This window comes from Empidonax traillii, unplaced genomic scaffold (genome assembly GCF_003031625.1).
Source record: "Empidonax traillii isolate 1590-97213 ecotype Southwest subspecies unplaced genomic scaffold, ASM303162v1 scaffold488:size1064334, whole genome shotgun sequence".
NCBI classification, from domain to species: Eukaryota; Metazoa; Chordata; class Aves; order Passeriformes; family Tyrannidae; genus Empidonax; species Empidonax traillii.
In genome coordinates, this window is record NW_020955681.1 from 247,191 (window position 1) to 265,365 (window position 18,175).

The 18,175-nt window shown below is 42.9% G+C and overlaps 2 protein-coding genes across 4 annotated transcripts; both read left to right on the forward strand.

Annotated features, from left to right (window-relative positions):
• Window positions 1-40: 40 nt before the first annotated feature.
• RNASEH1 (ribonuclease H1) lies at window positions 41-7,030 on the forward strand. 2 transcript variants are annotated; one of them, XR_003572611.1, is made up of 9 exons: window positions 41-191; window positions 270-400; window positions 815-1,012; window positions 1,579-1,678; window positions 2,134-2,188; window positions 3,268-3,352; window positions 4,505-4,629; window positions 6,536-6,665; window positions 6,791-6,888. XR_003572611.1 is itself a non-coding variant. In XM_027896246.1 (8 exons), exons 1-8 carry the CDS (start codon window positions 85-87, stop codon window positions 6,875-6,877), a joined length of 888 nt encoding a protein of 295 aa, XP_027752047.1. In that variant the 5' UTR covers window positions 41-84; the 3' UTR covers window positions 6,878-7,030. The 2 variants fall into 2 exon arrangements, 1 of the variants encoding a protein (XP_027752047.1); XM_027896246.1 differs by lacking the exon at window positions 6,536-6,665 and having other exon boundaries at window positions 6,791-7,030.
• Window positions 7,031-10,243: 3,213 nt separating this feature from the next.
• ADI1 (acireductone dioxygenase 1) lies at window positions 10,244-15,680 on the forward strand. Of its 2 annotated transcripts, none has more exons than XM_027896242.1 (4): window positions 10,244-10,417; window positions 10,650-10,769; window positions 12,335-12,557; window positions 14,235-14,344. In XM_027896242.1, exons 1-3 carry the CDS (start codon window positions 10,298-10,300, stop codon window positions 12,536-12,538), a joined length of 444 nt encoding a protein of 147 aa, XP_027752043.1. In that variant the 5' UTR covers window positions 10,244-10,297; the 3' UTR covers window positions 12,539-12,557; window positions 14,235-14,344. The 2 variants fall into 2 exon arrangements, with proteins under 2 accessions (XP_027752043.1, XP_027752042.1); XM_027896241.1 differs by having other exon boundaries at window positions 10,252-10,417; window positions 12,335-12,514; window positions 14,235-15,680.
• The last annotated feature ends 2,495 nt before the right edge of the window (window positions 15,681-18,175 follow it).

Sequence of the window (18,175 nt, forward strand, 5' to 3'; positions counted from 1 at the left end):
CTCCTCGCCGGCCCGTAGGGTCGCTCAGCGCTCCCGCGGCGCAGGCGCGGCGGTGCCGGGCGGGCGGATGGCGGCGGGTCCGCGATGCTGCGCTGGCTCCTGGCCCTGCTGAGCCGCTGCTGCGCCCCCACGGCCGCCTCCATGTTCTACGCGGTGCGCTCGGGCCGCCGCACCGGCGTCTACCGCACCTGGTGAGCCACGGCCGCGCCGGGAGCCCGCTCCGGTCCGCCCGGCCCGGCCGCGCCTCACCGCCGTCCGCTCTGTTGCAGGGCGGAGTGCCAGGAGCAGGTGAACAAGTTCCCCTCCGCCAGCTTCAAGAAGTTCGCCAGCGAGAAGGACGCCTGGGCCTTCGTGCGTGGCGGGCTCCTGGGGCAGCAGCAGCCCCAGCCCGAGCTGGCAGGTAGCGCGTCCCTGCGGGGCTGAAGGAGGGGCGGGAGCGGGACGGGGCCCGGCCCGCCCGGGCTGCGCGGCCGCGGTGCGGGGCGGGCACAGCTCCTGCTCGTCCTGTCACTGGCGGTACCCACACGGCGAGGGATGTGCCAGTGCAGCGACAGTGTTTCTGTGGCTGTTCGGACAAACAGTGATTGTACTGTGTTCTTAAGGGCCGTTGCATGTGTGTCTCCTCTTCAGTTTGATCTACGATGAAGAATGACTGCTGTATTCTATAGTGGGTTTTTTCCTAATAGCTCGGGGTGGTGTCAGATAACAGACTAACATTGCTAAGAGATGATAACTACTGTTGTCTTTAGAATTAGTCCAAATAAAACTGCATCTTGTATGTGTTAAACTTTCTATCTTTTCTGTTTTTCGGAAGGTGCACTTTGTCTTCCAGCTGTAACACAGGAAAATGGTAGCCAGAGAGAGGAACTAAAATCCTTGTGTTGCAGTACGTGCAAAAGGCCATATGAACAGTCTGCAAATGAAGAACAGGTTGCTAAGCGTGTAAAACATGATGAATTATGCTCAACATACTCAATGCCAACAGTCAGCGAAGATAAATTTTCATATATGGGTGAGGTCTTTGATAAGTCCTTTAATTCTTTTAATTTTTTTGCTCTCTTTTATAAGCAACAAGTGTAAAACTATTAAAAAGTTTTCAGGGAGGTTTGTGTATGGCAGTATTAGGCCCTCACTTTCTTTTTAAAATGGAAATGTGAACCATAATCTACTATTTCACATTGTCTTTCAGTATAATTTTAATTGGCTTCAACTGGTATCAAGATACAGCTTAATTATATCATTGTTGGTGTGATCTTATGTCTGTCTGGGTTACAGACTATATTTAGATATACGGACATAGCTGGGAACTTTTGAGGTTGGCTGAAGAAGACGGGGAAGAAGTATGGGGTTTGGGACAGAAGCTGTTTTAAGGCTGACTGGTTTGACAGCAGTGAGGGTGTGAAACTGCAGTGGGACTTCTGATGTTCTGCACTACTAATTCACCGGCCTCTATAGTTAACTTTCAGAAGGGCTCTCTGGGAAGGGAAGTTTTGGGGTTTAATGTGCCAGCAGACATTTCTTTCCGTCTGTGTCCTTGAAGGGGTGCTTGAACTTCTGATTTTGGTAATTTTTTTGTAGGTGACTTCGTAGTTGTTTATACAGATGGTTGTTGCTCAGGTAATGGACGTAATAGGGCACGTGCTGGAATAGGTGTCTACTGGGGACCAGGCCACCCTTTGTAAGTAGCTAGATATATATATTTTTTAAAATATATTACTGTTTTTATGGAGTTTACAATATTAGCCTCCTGTTAAATATGAAACTCTGCTGTTGAGACTCATAATGACAGTGTTTTGAGACTAATGAGTTACTGAGGGGAAAAGAGAAATCATCTTTTCTAGGTAAAATCAACTGGAAATAATATTTTTTGGGGCTGAAGCTATAATTCAAGTAATGCAGAAAGTTTTAAAATAGAAGTAGATGTGCGCAGAAGACTATGAATGTAATTGCATATTGATGGCAGGTCCAAATGTGTAGATTGCTCTATGCAGGTGGAAGCTAAAGCTGGAATATATTCATTCTCCTTTACAAAAAGAAAAGTATCTCTAGTATTTTTTTTTTTTAATATGTAGTCATTATCCATTCTTGTGATTATTTGGGGTAACTAATCTACTACTCATTCCTTGGATACAGAAATACCAGTGAAAGACTTCCTGGACGGCAGACTAATCAAAGAGCAGAAATCCATGTAAGTAGTAAATGTTTAGAAATGCTTCTCCATGTTAGGCTACAGTAGCACACTCATGACTGTTTCAGCTCTGGTCTTCAGAAACTGGTTATGGAGCTATGAGGGAAGTATACAAAATATCCAGAGTTATGACTTGAAAGAAATAGGTTTTTTCAAGTTTTATTGGTCTTTATTGGTTTTGAACAAGGTAATTCACCTTGAGAATTCCCAAGTGTCATCAAGTACAGCTATTTAAAACAGCCTTTCATTAGGAAAGCCTGGCTCAAATATGTATCGATTGCCTTGCATTTTTAATGTGTTTGTTTCAGACTTTAGAGTAAGGGATGCTGAGTAGAGGTTAAGAGGAGAATCACCTTCTTAGGATGATGGGATCAGAGTGTCATAATCCTCAGATAAATATAACATACAATTCTAGGATTCTGACTAACTTCTGTTGGCAACAGCCGATTTAGTCTTCCCTTCTCATCTCCTTTTAATTATGGTACTGCTACTATCCCACACTACATGTTTGGGAAATAACTCAAATGGGGAATTAAACTTAAAAACTACAAGAAGTTAATTTTACTGAGGGACAAGTAGAGGTAGTGTTGGTGTGCCAGCAGTCAAACTTATCACTAAAGAGCTTCTCACCTCTACATCCTCACCCAGCCACGTCTCCCTGTTATATTTCAGAGCACCAAATAAAACCCCAACCTGTTAAGGTTTCCAGACTGTTGGAACTGATGTGAATCCTTCCTCCTAGCTAAGGAGAAAATGCTTAAAACTTGGTGTGCAGTTGATAGAGGCTGTGATAGAAAATGGAGCAGAGAGCTGTTCCTTTGGCACAGAGTTGAGCATCAGAATGTTTTGTGGGTTTTTTTGCCAGTGAAACTTAAGAGGCTGCCTCTTTGCCTGAATCATAAAGGTGTCATCTGCATGCATAATTTTGGATCCTCTAAAGCAGGTTGGTAACCATCAGTGGGGAAATTACAGTAATACTCTTCATAGTTCTGTGTTAGCATCAGGTACTTTGTTGGTATTTTAATTGCATGTGGTCAAAATCCTGTTCTGAACTGTGACTGTATTGAAACATTCCTAAGGCAGCCTGCAAAGCGATAGAGCAAGCCAAGAGTCAAAACATCAAGAAACTAATAATCTACACTGATAGCAAGTTCACTATTAATGGTAAGTTAACGATTTTAGTTTTTCTGATACTTAAAGACACACTGCATGCTCTTTCATTACATAAGGCCCACAGAATATGCTGAGTCCTGGAGAGAGGGATATAAGGAAGAGAATGGATAACTTAGCACTTGTAACTGCTTGGGGAAACACTTAAAATCCTCAGACATCGCCTGTGTGAATTACGAGTAGTGTCAAAGTGCTGACAGAAGTAGCCACAGGATTTTTGTCTTGGGATGTTCAGTATGACACAAGGTCTAGGAAAAATGTCATTCATATATACATTGTTAAGGATGTTCTAAAGAGATTGCTTGGAACAAAAACTTCAACTTTTGATTGAAAATTAAATGTTGCACTTTTACTCTTTGTTTTTGCTTGCAGTTTGCTCTTGCATTCTGGGTCACTAAGGTGCAAGTTCCATTCTTGTTTAACTGAAGTTATTCTGTAAATGTTTCTAATAGTTATTTTTTAAAATGCCAGGGAAGGAGGCTTGTGGTTAAATACAAATGGATGTGGTTTGTGTTTTGTTTGCAAGATTGGTGATTTCCTATTTGGTTCAGGTCTGCTTGTCATAAAAACACTAAGGATGTCTTACATAGTCCACACCAGCAAAGATCTTAAAGAGAAAAAAAAAAAAAAGAATCCTTATTTAAGGAGTAATATGGTAAATTTTCTGGCCAGCAAGGGATGGAAGAATGTTATGTAGAAATCTGCTTACATGGTCCTTCTCTAAAGGATTTTGTTTAGTGTGCAGAAGCCATAAAACAGCTGGCCATCTGTTTTCCCCTATGCGTGTCTCCTCAATTTCTCTAAACAAATAAAGCAGTAGATCTTTCTAGCTTACTGTACTATCAAGCATATCCTTAGCTTCAGCTGATTGAAGTTCGTGAGACAATTCTGGTGTAATGCATGTATAAGATTGAAGTCTTTAAATTAAATACCTGTTTGGGAAAACATGTTTGTGTAATTCAACTAATAATGGAAAAATACAGTCCTGAAAGACAGCAATAGAAAACCAAACAAGAATATCTTCTATCTCCTCTGTTTTTGCCTGAGATTTGTACAGAGTTAGTCTTGTTAAAAAGCTGTTGGCTCCATCTTGATCCTCGCTGGCTTCTTTAATAGCATTTTTATGGTGATGCTCCCTTTGCATAGGTATTACAAGTTGGGTTGACAACTGGAAGACAAATGGCTGGAGAACAAGTTCAGGAGGAAGTGTAATAAATAAAGAAGATTTTGAAAGACTTGATAAGCTATCAAAAGACATAGAAATTCAGTGGGTAAGTTCCTCATTTCTTATTTTTAATAACATCTTAAACACGAGTCTTTTAAAACTTTATAAGTGACCATAACTAAGAATTTTGTAGAGCATAATATTGTACATTCATAGATAAAACCATAAATACAAGGAAGCTGTTTTTTGTATTTAAAGCAAATTAGCAACATATTCTAGACTCTTGGAACCAGTATTTCATTTATCTAAATGAATGTTTATATTTGTTTTCTCTCTCTTATTACAACTTAGAAAATGCCTGCCATAGTTATTTTTAGTTTGTTAATGCTGTTAGCAGATGAAAATTCTGTTCCTGGAAATCTAACCTTAAAACATAACTGTGTCTTTTTGTGTCATCGCTGAATTTCTAGATTTGCTTTTCAGGACTCTCTAAGATGCTGGTTCATTAGAGTAACTCAATCACAGTTAAAAACTGTTATAAACAGTTTAAACTGGGAAAACTGGGAGTGTGTAACCCAAATAAACTGACTAGTTTTCTATAACTTAACTGTGTTTATTCTAAGAAAAATGATAAAGAAAAGTCTTTAAAATAACTATTTTTAAGTTGTTTTGCTCTCCAGTAAAGTAGTAAACCAACTTCTGTACAGGTATTTTTGGTAAAATGTATTTTTCTGTAGCCTCTTAACATCAGTGCTTAACATTGTAGCAAATATCTTCCCTCTTCTCCTTCTAACTTTTAGCCTAACTGTGGTATAAGACCACTGATTCTAGAAATAAATCTGTGTACCATTGACTTTGCAGCTGCTAGCTGAATATTTAATAGGCTTCTGTCTTTTACCATGTAGAAAACAGGATCACGTAGATATTTAATATGCACTTTTTCTATGGGAAACCTACTGCAGATACTCTTCTGTTCATGCTGTTCTCTGCTACAGAGCTGGTGACTCCAATTTAAAGGCTAACTAGATTTCATATAACTACTCCTATTACCTGTTGAGGAGAAGAAAGTGTAATAATTTAAAACTAAGACTAATTAAGACCAACTGAATTCAGTTACTCATGGAGTATTTTACATAGTGAAAAGATACTGCTTTATGCACACTTCTTAAACCTGAATCTCTTAAACTCGGGAAGGGTTTTGTTTCAGGAGGAGTGTTGTGTGCCTGTATGTCATTATGGTAATCCATTTGCTGAGGTGTGGGGTCCTCCATGGGCTGCAGGTGGATCTCTGTTCCACCAAGGACCTCCATGGGCTGCAGAGGCACAGCTGCCTCACCATGGTCTGCACCGTGGGCTGCAGGGGAATCTTACAGTGCCTGGAGCACCTCCTCCCCTCCTTCTGTAGTAACCTTGGTGTCTGCAGGGTTGTTCCTCTCATGTATTCTCACTCCTCTCTGGCTGGTGTGAAGCATTTTTACTATTTCTTGAACTTGTTATTACAGAAGAGCCACCAGCTTTGCTGATGGGCTCAGCTGTGTCTAACTGTGGGTCCATTTTTGAGCTGTCTGGATCTGGCTCTCTCTGATACAGGGCAGCCCCAGGTGTCTTTTCACAGAAGCCAACCCCAGCAGGCCCCACTTGGTACCAAAACCTTGCCATGTAAGCCTAATACCATCTCACAGATACTTCATGCTTGTTTCCTCTCAGATCTTGTCAAATAGCAAAACTTGATTTTTTTCCTCACCTTCTTCCACCACCCTTAGTTCTGACAAGGATAGGCTTAGGTTTGAAAGTTTTTGTGTTCCTAATTGAAGGATGGACAGTTAAGACATCTGAGAGATTCTTTTTATACCCTATTTCTGTATCCTAAGTGAGTGCTGTTAGTGAAATAGAGGTCTCTGGCTTTTGGGGGAAAGATTTAACTCAGTTTAAGTACTGAATGCTGATAGGTTTTTCACTCTTCTCCAAAACTGGGAATTTTGAGTTGCAGCTGTTGTCTGCATTTCTTAAAGGCTAGGTTAGGTGGTCCTTACCCAATTCACTATTTCTCATAAAGATGATCTTCAAAATTTGGCAAGACTTTCCTTCAGGAAGAGAGACTATCAGAATCCTTGGGAAGAACACCTAAGGGCTAAGTGTGAGGTGAGGGCCTCTGAGAAGGTGGTGCTGTACTATAGATGAAAGGGTGCCATGTGATCAAATGTCATGTATATGCTCTCTTCTTGGTTTCTTGCATATCTAACACTCCTATACTTTTTTCCTGACAGATGCATATTCCTGGTCATGCTGGCTTCCAAGGAAATGAAGAAGCTGATAGACTAGCAAGAGAAGGAGCTTGTAAAGAAAAGTGCTGACATACTGGGACTAGAGACTGTTGCAATGGGAGGAAAAGGCCTAACATGACAGCAACAAGTTGAGCTGCTTTAATTGTTTTGGAGTTGAACTTTGAACTGTACTTCGTTCTGGCCTGAAGCACTAAATATATACCGACTTCTGGGAAGAAAAACCACACATTTTCTTCTGTTGCATTTGTGTTGCATTTGTTTTTTATGGAGAGGGCTGTGGAGTCAGTGTTCTTATTCTTGTAGACTTATGAATTCAAAACGAAGACAGGCTTCTAAAGAAGTAGTATTAAATGGAAGTGTTCTGTATTTTTCTCTTAGTGAAATAAATTATTTTTTTGTACAGACATATATATTGCAGCCCAAAATAGCTGAGGGTGGGGAGACTTTGTTGTTTGATTTGGTAAGAGGTCACCTAACACAGCGATGTCCCCTGATCCACTCTGGCATTTTGGTATGGCAGTATCTGCCTCAGAGATTGGCTTGTATACCTTTGTGTGCCTCTCAGTAATCATCAGTTACAGCACCTGCAAGGTAGCCTGAAAAAAGTAAAAAGCCAGGTCACAAGAAAACTCGGACAATGAATTTTTACTGTTCTCCTCTCTCTACCTCCTCATGTCCAAGCTCTTTGTCTCTGCATCCTGTTTCCATTAAGTAGGTTTTTTATGCATACTGGTTCTTATTAGCATTGTTAGTTCCTTTTCCATGTTGTTCCATAGGTAGTAATTGGCCATTCTATCTGAAATGGAACTAGAATATGATCAGCCTCTCCAGATCTACCAGATGTCAAGTGCTTGACTTCATTTTTTCCAGTCAATGCTGAGATTACTGGAATGGCTAATGTGCACTTGAATGGGAGAGTCATTACCAGTAATCAGCATAGTTTCCTTTCCTATACAAGTATACAGGAAGAGCAGAGAGGTTTGGTGTGTTATCTGTGTCAACTTCTCTGTATGGTACCTTTGTAGCACTGAATAGTAGAGCTTAAACTTGAAGTCACTGAAGTGGTTTTCTATTTGTTAATTGCTATACAGAATGGTTAGAGCTGCAGAAGCTTGTTACTTAGTAAAGATAATGCAAGAGAAGTATTGAAGCATGAGGTCTTATGTATTTAGTCATATAGATTGTGGTAGAAGGATGGAACTGGCTAACTAATAGGAGATCAGTGAGGACTTTTACTTTTCTCTCATCCAAGCCTGCACAGTAAAGCTCATCTAGTGGTAAGGAGGTCACTGATTAGATTTTCCTCTCTGCTTCTTTTGTGTGTATGCACACAATTTTCATTTACTTGAAAAGTTTGGCTTGAAGGAAAATACCCTGTTACCCCATATCAGATCTCTAGTTGAGCAGAACAATGTGACAAGCAGTGTACTGAAGATGTGGGATCTAACAACCTGCCTCTCGTACATCTTTAGTTAAACATGAACATCCTATTTACTGTATGGAAATCTATTTTTTTGAAGGAGAAGCTTTGGAAAAAGCAAAGGTAATGGTAAATCATTACAGATGTGTAATACTGAATTCAAGCAACTTGTTTACCTGAATCTAATAGGTAGATTATAATAGAAAATCTAATAGGAAAGAGTTTTATATTAATTTGATACCAACATTTATTTTTCTTAGTCTGGAAATTTAGGACAGAAGAAAGCCAAGCAGAAAGTTACAAGATTAAGGCTAATTAAAGGATAGAAAGCAAATGGTACTTCTTAATAGGGACTCTAGGGCCCACACAGGATGTTGAGCATTCAAGATATTCTTTTCAGGGCACTAGAACTTCAGTAGGGTATTGGCAGTTGGCAGTCATGACATTCAGTGGATTGACACTGAAATTCTGGCTGCCTTTGTATGTGCTTCTAAAAATGCTGAGATCAGCTTATCTGTAGTGTTATGGGACTTGCAATTAAATTTATTCCAGAATTGCTAGAATCATAGAATGGTTTGGATTAGAAAAGACCTTACAGATCATCAAGTTCCAACCCCCCTCCCATGGGCAGGGACATCTTCCATTAGACCAGGCTTCTCAGAGCCCCATCCAACCTGGCCTTGAACACTACCAGGGATGGAGAATCCACACATTCTCTGGGCAACCTGTTCCAGTGCCTCACTACCCTCACAGTAAAGAATTTCTTCATATGTCTAATCTAAACTTACTCTCAGTTTTGAAGATTGATACTGGGAGTTACCCTAACCCAGGTGCACCACCTTGCACTTGATCTTGTTGAACCTCAGGATATTCCCATGGGCCCATTTCTGGAGCTTGTCCAGGTCTCTCTCGATGGCCTCCCATCCTTCAGGTGTGTCAACTGCATCACTCAGCTTGGGTGTCATCTGCAAATTTGCTGAGGGTGCACTTGATCCCTTTGTCCATGTAATAAATGAAGATGTTAACACTGGTCCCAGTATGGGATTAATGTCATCAATGTCGATGAGAACTCTGAGCCATGGACCACTACTCTGGATCCAACCACCCAACTAATCCCTTATCCATGTAACAGTCCACTGCTCAAATCCATCTTTCGCCATTTAGAGAGAAGAAGGTTTTGGAGGATCGTGTCAAAAGCTTTACAGAATTCCAATAGATGGCATCTGTAGTTTGTCCACTGATGTAGTCACCCCACCATAGAAGGCCATGGGGTTGGTCAGGCAGGACTTGCTTTGGTGAAAGCCATGCCAGCTGTCTATCACTCCCCTGTCCTCCATGTGCCTTAGCACAGCTTCTAGGACGATCTGCTTGATAAGCTGTGGTGCTTAAACATGAATACTATGCATTAAAAGGATCTGGTACCTTTCATAAGAATCTGAATAGTAGTGGTTAAGACACTTTGGTAAGTAAAACTTGTTTTAGGAAGAAAAAATGCTAACAAGGGATTGTTTTTCAGTTGTTGGTCCATTGTGTTTAGCTGGCTATTGGGTTTATTTACCATATGGTCACCCAGGATGAGAATATCTCCATGGTTGGAGACAACACAAGCTTTATGTGCAGCATGTTACCACATTATTTTTTTTTCCTTTCCCCCCCCTAATTAATTTTTTATTTTTCCATGTTGTGGGGTTGCAATGCAGGTCTTTGAGTCTTACCATTAAATTCAGTCAGAGTATTGCGGCCAGGGCAGACAAGATGCAAACATGGTAGCTGTTCGGTCGGGTGTGATGTGGGCTGCAACCAGCACGTTTATCCCGGGTGAGAAGCCTCCTCGCTCGGGGAGACCTCTTCTATCCCTGCCTGAAGCTGTACACCAAAACGAAAGCTGAACCCACGCAATGCACCCTCTTCCGCGTGTTTTGAGCTACCAAGGGTGCCCTTTAAGGCTCTCCCCAGCCCGCGGGGCGGGCCCGTCCCGCTCCGGGCCCGTCCCTGAAGCCTCGCGGGGCGGGCCCCTTCCCTGTCCCGTCCCGCTCCCGGCGCGGGCCCGGCAGCGCTGTGCTGGCGGGATGGTGGAGGCCTGGTACATGGATGAGTCCCAGGAGGACCAGCGGGCGCCCCACCGGCAGCAGCCGAACCGCGCCGTCAGCCTGGAGCAGCTGCGCCGCCTCGGCGTCGTGTACCGCCGGGTACGGGCGGGGACGGCCCGCGGGGATCGGGCAGCGAGCGCGGCCGCCGGGACGGGCGGCCCGGGGAGGGGAGGCCCGGGTGCAGGTACCCAGTGTCCTTGTGGCAGCTCCGCCCTGGAGCGACAGGCGCTCAACACACCTCGGGATTCCCGCCCGTGCCCTGAATCGCGTTTTGAGCAATGGCGTCCGTTTTGAGCGATGTTTTTTGTCTTTCATTCCCCTCGGTTTTTAGTTGGATGCTGATAACTATGAGACTGATCCATGCCTGAAAGAGATCCGGAGAGCGGAAAATTATTCTTGGATGGATATAGTGACCATACATAAAGACAAGCTTCCAAATTATGAGGAAAAGGTACGCGGGTGTTCGCTTTCAGTGCGGGTTTCCTCGCCGGGTCTGCCGCTGGAGGTGCGGCCAGCTCCTGACAGCGGCACATCCCAGCGGGGCACTGGGATGACACTCCCAGGGCTAAAATACATCCTGTACCCAAGTCCTTTACATTAACAAAGGACTTTTGATATTACGTAAAGAGAGCAGAGGCCTTTTGCTTCTGTAGATTGCCTTTTAAGGATCGTTTCCATCACTCTCATTTGAAAACTAAGATTCCTATTAGGAGAGCCCCCTCCGGTGCTGACCTGTCCTCAGAGAGCCTCTCGGGGATAAAGGCAAGTGTTACCATCTGGGCATAGACTTTGAAGGCTAAAACACCCTAATGGCTTCTTGCATAACACGTCTTTTTAAAGTAAATGTCAACCCCATGAAATTGGAGGGATACATTCCCTGTACAAGAAGATTTTTTTACCTTGGGAAGCTTGTACCTTGACTATTTTATATTCCTATTTTATATTCAGCTGAATGCAAAGGGTGCCAGCCTCTCAGATGAGCCTCCTAGAAGGAGCTTTCTCATCCCAGCCTCCACGTGCTGGCCTGTTGCTCTGACCTGAGAACAGCAACCCTGTGACACTTCAATATTTTTATTAAATTTCCATTTACCAGTTTGTTTTGAGCCCGCTGTGTATCACTGGTTTTTAATTGATGAGAAAGTGAATCAGGCAGTAACTCAGATTGCTGGGTAGGCACTATCTGACACAAAGATGGGCTGTAATTTACAGGGCACAGGGACTTTTGCTCATCTTGCCATGCTGGATCAGTTCTGGCTCAAGGACGCCTGTACAAGTGTGACTAAATATCACGCAGACCTGAGCAGGGGGTGATGGTACCTGCCATTGCACTGCTCTCTGCACTAACCCACTCAGATCTCTGTTAATTGACCCCTTAAAACATGTTTTGTATTCTTTGTATGTACAAAGAATTCACCATTCCAGAGAGAACGAGAATGTTGCTGCTGCTGCCTGGGGGGAGAGTGCCTGGAGATGGGGCTCACTGTGTGTGGGCAGGTGTGACATACTGTTTACATCAGATTGCTGTAGATGGGCCATGTTTGGCAACTGCATTTTCAGACAGCTGTAGTACCCCATGCAGCTAATTCAGCCCTACAGAAGTGTAAAAGGGGGATAATCTGTAGCTTGTTTTGGTTTTGCATGTTGTGAATAAAAAGGCACAAAATCATCAAACTGAACAAGTGCAAAGACCAAATCCTGCAGTGGGAAGTTTTATCCATCTCTTTCTGAAAGAGGTATCAGCATTACTGTTATTCAGAGAATGGTTATGTGCAACTAGGGCTGCTGTTTCACGTCAGAAATTCCTGTCTTCCAAAGCAAATGCAGCAGCCTGCTTAGAAGTGTCCTGAGATAGGGTCTGTCTGTCTGCCTTGGTCATGTTAACAATGTTGGTCTCCTCTGTGAGTTAAAACACAGTTATGCTTTGAAAGCCTTTCTCTGCTCTGCCGTGTGTTTCTGCCGGATTTCTTTGCAGTTTTCCTGCGTTCAGTAGTTTTAAGAAATACTTGCTATTCCTAGATAAAAACATTTTATGAAGAACATTTACACCTAGACGATGAAATTCGCTACATCTTAGATGGATCTGGCTATTTTGATGTTCGAGACAAGGATGACAAATGGATCCGGATTTCCATGGAGAAAGGAGACATGATAACCCTCCCTGCCGGCATATATCACCGATTTACTCTGGATGAGAACGTATGTTGTTGTAGATTACCATAAATTTTGATGACAAATCCGTGTGAGTATATATCACATTAGTAACTACATGCCCTGAGACTTGCAGTTCATTAGCAAAACATATTAAATATGAAGGAGGAGTATGAAAAATACTAAATAATTCACTGCATCTGAACCTTTCATCTCCAGGTCACAAATCCAGCTGCTTCTAGTCAGCTGTAACTGCAAGTCATTGCCACGTGACATCTGTAGCATATCTGGCGTGACAGCGGCCAAGCCCTGCGGCTGTCCCTCCCACAATTGCCCCTGCTGTCCGTTGAGGTGGAGATGGTGTAGATGGATCCTTCTGTATTGCCTTGTTGTTTGTTTTTGAGGGGATAGAAGAGTGTATCTGTGTCCAGCAGTGGCATTTTTCATGAGTGTTACATTCACCTTCAGGGAAAGAAGGATTTAAGAATTCAGAGCCACTGCTTGCAGCTACTCTGTACTAAAGTGGATGCTGGCTTCACAGGAGGTGACCTGCTTTAGGAAGGTATTTTTGGCTATGGGAGTGTGAGATTGGCACATGTATTCCTGATCTGTGTTTCTGTTCTTGTGGGCTTTTATAAACTTTTATATAACTTATAAACCTCAGAATTGTCCCTGCAAAATGGGGAGATGTTTGCTGTCTCCTGCTTGGCAAAATCCCATCTCTGGCGAAGTCTTGAGAATGGTATTGTTTTGAATCAGCTGTCCAGATAGCAGTTATCATACACGTAAAAAAGAGAGATGCTGCTTTTATGAAAAACCTGATTTTTCCCATCTGCAGCTTGAGATCCACAGTGAATCAGCTACATTTACTATTTTTAGACTTTTTCTTTACATAGACAAAATGTCAGGGGTTATGGTTAAATCCACAAGAAGTCTTAAATGTTTGTTCACTTCAGAAGCTTTAGTCCAGAAGTGCCATCTTCAAAGTAAATTCTTTAAGTTCTTCTAGACCTTTGCATTTTGTAGCTAAGTTCTTTTGGTACCTAACTGTATTCTTGCCATTGCTGAGCACCTGGGTGCAAGGTAAGCATTTATCAGTTTTACAAAAGAGGTAGAGTCTGAATGGGTAGCATCAAGGACAGAAGAGGAAGGTTCCCCATAACTCTATGGTTGGAGCACTTCTGCAGGATATAAAAACCTATTTTCTGCTGCCATGGTTGTACCTTGCACCAGGCATACTTTTGTTTAGCTGGTGGTAGAGGCTGTTGCTTTTCCTGTTGGAATCTGTAGAATTTTTCACTTCCTGTAAGCATTATTTTTTGGGTAGCTTATGCACTCCCCATTTGGTTTTTATGAGTCTGACTTCAAAGCTTCTGGTGGTCCTCAAAAGCATTCTGTAACCATCTTGGGTATTCTGATTGCTGCTCTTTAACTAAGCAAATAGGATTTAGATGCTGCATTGCTCAGCACTGTGGATCCACTGCAAAAGGTTTGCATAAGACAGGATTTTTTTGGCTTCTTTGAAAGAGGGAGAAGTACTGTCCCTGCCTGAACTGGAGGCATTGGTCATGACACAATATATCACAGCAGTATGTGGGAGCAGGAACAGCAGTGTAGTGGTAAAATGCTCTGGAATGATGAAGCTTTCAGTCCATCATAAAATGGTTTCAAAAATTTCTGCAGAAGTGCAAGTGAAACCTTAACTTCAGAATGAAGATCCCTTGAAAAGGAGGTCTTAAATTACTTGTCACTTTTTGTTCTTTGACAGAACTACGTGAAGGCAATGAGGCTGTTTGTTGGAGAACCCGTCTGGACAGCGTACAACAGGCCGGCTGATGATTTTCCTGCTCGGAAACAGTATATGAAATTTTTGGCTGATGAAGCACAGTAATGGTGTCTGAGACATGACAGGTGGAACAGCCTGAAGCTCTGTCAGAATAAATATGCCTAGTGGCTTTTCACTGATTAAGCCTCTATTTACACAGGCAACTGGAATCACAGAATCATAGAAAAATTTAGATTGAAGAGTTATTTGGAAATCATTTAATCCAATCCTGTGATGTACTATGCAAGTTTTAAAGCTAGACCAAGTTGCTCAAGACCCTGAGGTTTCCAAACCTGGTGGTGAAGGTTCCACAGCTGTCTGAAGGTTCCACAGTGCCCATTCCAGCACTTAGCTACTCCAGTGGCCAAGCATTTGTTCTTCATGGCCAACTTGCTGGTGGCAGTTTGCAGTTGTTGTCTCTTACCCTTCCATTTTATGCCCGAGAAGAGTCTGGCTCCATCTTCACCACAGTCCTTGCTCTAGTGGGAAACTGTAGTTAGGTCTCCTCTGAGCCTTCCCTTCTCCAGGCTGGACACACCAGTGCCCTTGGCTGGCCTCCCATCCATTAAATAAGATGATCAACACATTTCATCCTAGTTCTGACTGCTGAGGAATGTCACTTGTAACCACCTGACAGTTAAGCTTGAACCACTGACTATTTTGAGCCCAGGGGCCCAGAGGTTTTTCACCCCCTTGTGGTTTGTATCCTCAGTCTGGCTGCAAGGCTGCTGTGGGACATCCTAGTGGAAGTCTTGCTGGAGTCAAGGTGAATGGCACCTGCTGTCTCCCCTCTGCCAGAGTCAGTCGGGGAGTCGGGCAAAATGCAGCCTTGGTGCATTGGCGCTGACTGGTTGCTCTCCATCACCTGGTATTTCTCGTACCTGGAACAGCTTCCATAATGCCTTATTCTGTAACATTCCTGGGGACTGAAGCAAGGCTGACCAGCCTGCGGTTCCCCAGATCTTCTTTCTTGCCTTTTTGAAGGTGGCAGGATTATTTGCCTTTTCCGTGATCCCTGTGACCTTTCAAAGGTGCCAGCAGCCTTGCAGTGACATCAGCTAGCTGCATGTACCGTTGCTCAGGAATCCGTTTTCTAACCTTTTTTTTTCCTTGATGTTTCTGGCAGGTAGAATCGGGAGAGGTGGGCTACATTAATATTCATTTTGCTCTGAATCCATGCTAATGAACGATGTAGGATTCTGGTTTTAATTAAAGAAAATAAACCCTGCTTCATTCTTGTCTAAAAATGTTCATAAGACAAATTTGCATAATCGGCATTTTAGTATGCAGCTTCCCAAGTTCTGCCCTGGTACAAAAAGCTGTGGTTTTCTCAGTAAAATGTTGCAATTTGCTCTTTATGAGTTTTTAATAAAATTATTTTGACCTGCATATGTTGGTTTTGTGCGCTTTTTTATTTTCTTCCTTTTGCTGATATTAAGGACACATTGAACAGCAGTGTCACTGGAATTGTTAATCAGTTTTATTCTTTGTGCTGACACTGTCTTGTTCTGTAACACAGGATAAGTCACTGACTGTGTACCTCAGTTTCTTGAGCTGTGAGGGGGAGAAGAGTAGACTTAGGCACACTGAGCTGATTTTCAGTAAATTCCTTGTGGTTACACAGGACATGCAGCTCCTTGGAAATGGTCACTAAAGTGTTTTGGGATGAATTTGCTCTTCTGAATGACAAATCATGTCAGCTGGGAAGATGTGCCGCCTGCTCCAGCTCTCAGTAGATGATGAGCTGACTGCAGGCTTTGTGGTGAATTCAGACAAAATACAAGCTACTGCCTTGCAGTCTCCTGAATAAACTTGACTCTAGAAATAGGTTGAAACATAGACCTACCTGGATTTTCCCAAAGTAGCAGATGATGGAAAATTGAACTTTCCCACCATTCTCCCCTGTGAGTGTGTACACAGTCATTCTTCAGTAGGCAAGTGTTTTCCTCACTTAGTGGCAGCATTACTATTAACCATTTCTAAGTGTTTTATCTTCAACTGTTTCTGGAACTGAAGTTGCAGTTTTGAAGTGAAATTGTATTAAGATTTATCTTAAAAGTTGGGAAGGGTGAGTAAAAAAGCCATGTGTTTCCTGCTGCAGGGTCTTGTGTTGTAAGCTAAGTGAGATGTGGGGACACAGCTGACCTTCAGTCTGCCAGTGGAGGCTCAGCTGTGTGAGAGGGTGCAGGCACAACCCACGCTTGCAAAATGCAAGTCCACCCAATGCTCCATTCAGCCCCTACTGGCTTTTGTGTGGTGGTCCATAAGCCTGTCTGAAAAATCAGTGTTACTAGGAAATAGGAAGTTTAGCTGTAGTCACACACGTTGGGTAGGCTTGCATGGATGCTGTGCTGTGCTGTGACGTGCCCCATTGGCTCAGGGATTAGAGTGCCACTTGTCTAGAGGGAGCACTTGAGTGTCCTCTTGTACAGCACACGGGGGCTTCCTGGTCCCAGAACAAACTTTGGGGATTTTTCAAGGTACAGCTACAGGAATAAATGACAGTTACTGCCTGCAGCAGGTTTTATTCCTTTGATTTGTATGCCACAGAAAATTGTGTTTCTGAATGTAAAGTAAAATAACTGCTTTCTCCTGGTGCTGGTATCCCATCTAATTCATCCTCCTTCTGCTTTTGTTTCTTTTTTTTAACAGAAGCCAATGTGACACTCTTTGTTCCTCACATGGGCCTTTCCATTTTGATCTCTCTGCCAAAGAAGTGCGGGCAGCAGGATGGGCTCTCATGACCCCCCACCCTTACAGCACAGCCATCCCCTGACAGACTGGGGGAGTGACCAGGCAGAGAGACCAGGTAATGCATTCTCCTCGGGAGATTTACAGTTTGGAGCAGTGATGAGGGACAGACAGTAAAGCCACTGCCCGCAGCAATTGCTTTCAACAGCTTGCTGATGTAGGATGTGACCTGGGAAGCAGGACTGAACCACCTTGTTTTTTTGCCTCTCTGGAGGAATATATACACCTGGTACAGCTTCCATCTCCTGGCTGTCAAAATAACACACGATCACCCTGCTGAAGATCGTTCATCATTTTCACAGCACAATGCATTCTGCTGCTGAGAGGTGGCAGGGGCTGTGGGGTCTTACTGTCAACACTTTTGAGTCCATGCCCTTTAGTGCTATAGGTGTCTTTGAAAGGGTGAAAGCTTTGCTCTCTGAAAGTGTTTCTTTGTCAGCCAGGAAAAAAGCAATTTGGTGCTGGTATAAAGATTCCACACCTGCAAAGAGATTACATGAGAGATTACAGTGGGAGGAAACAGCTGGGCAGAAAAAAAACATTAATAGAAAACACTCCAGAAAGTGGAGAGGTGGGAGGGAGAGCATGCCATTCCTTCAGATGGAAAATGCAGTTTATTTTCATGGCGATTTTTGTGGTATTTTTTTTCCCCTTTCCTTCCTCCCCCTCCCCCCCCCATACCTAAAAGTGCAAAGTGAAATTGATTTTTGTTCCAAAAACATCAGTCTGATTTACACGTAGTGGAAAACCTTGGTATATTGGTGTAGAATGAAAATTTATGTAAGTAGTTCCGGCAGCATCACGTTGGCAGCATTAACTCAGGCAAGGGGAATATTTCAACTCCTCCAGGATTAGAGTCTAAGAAAAAAAATTAGGAGAAACGGTACTGAATTGAGAGATTTGAAGATAGCTCTTTTGATACCTAGGTATTGTTTTCTGCTTTAATCCAAACTTTTCCGAAGTGGCACCTACCCCATTTTCTCATGAACATCTTGAGAGAGCTTTTCTGGAGTGGACTCAATGCAAACTGTGGATGGACAGTGGGATTTTTAATAATTTAGGTGGGCAAACAGCTGCAAAATCTGTGACACTGCCCTCCCTCGTTGTATGTCCTGGGGCAAGTTTCTTGGGCT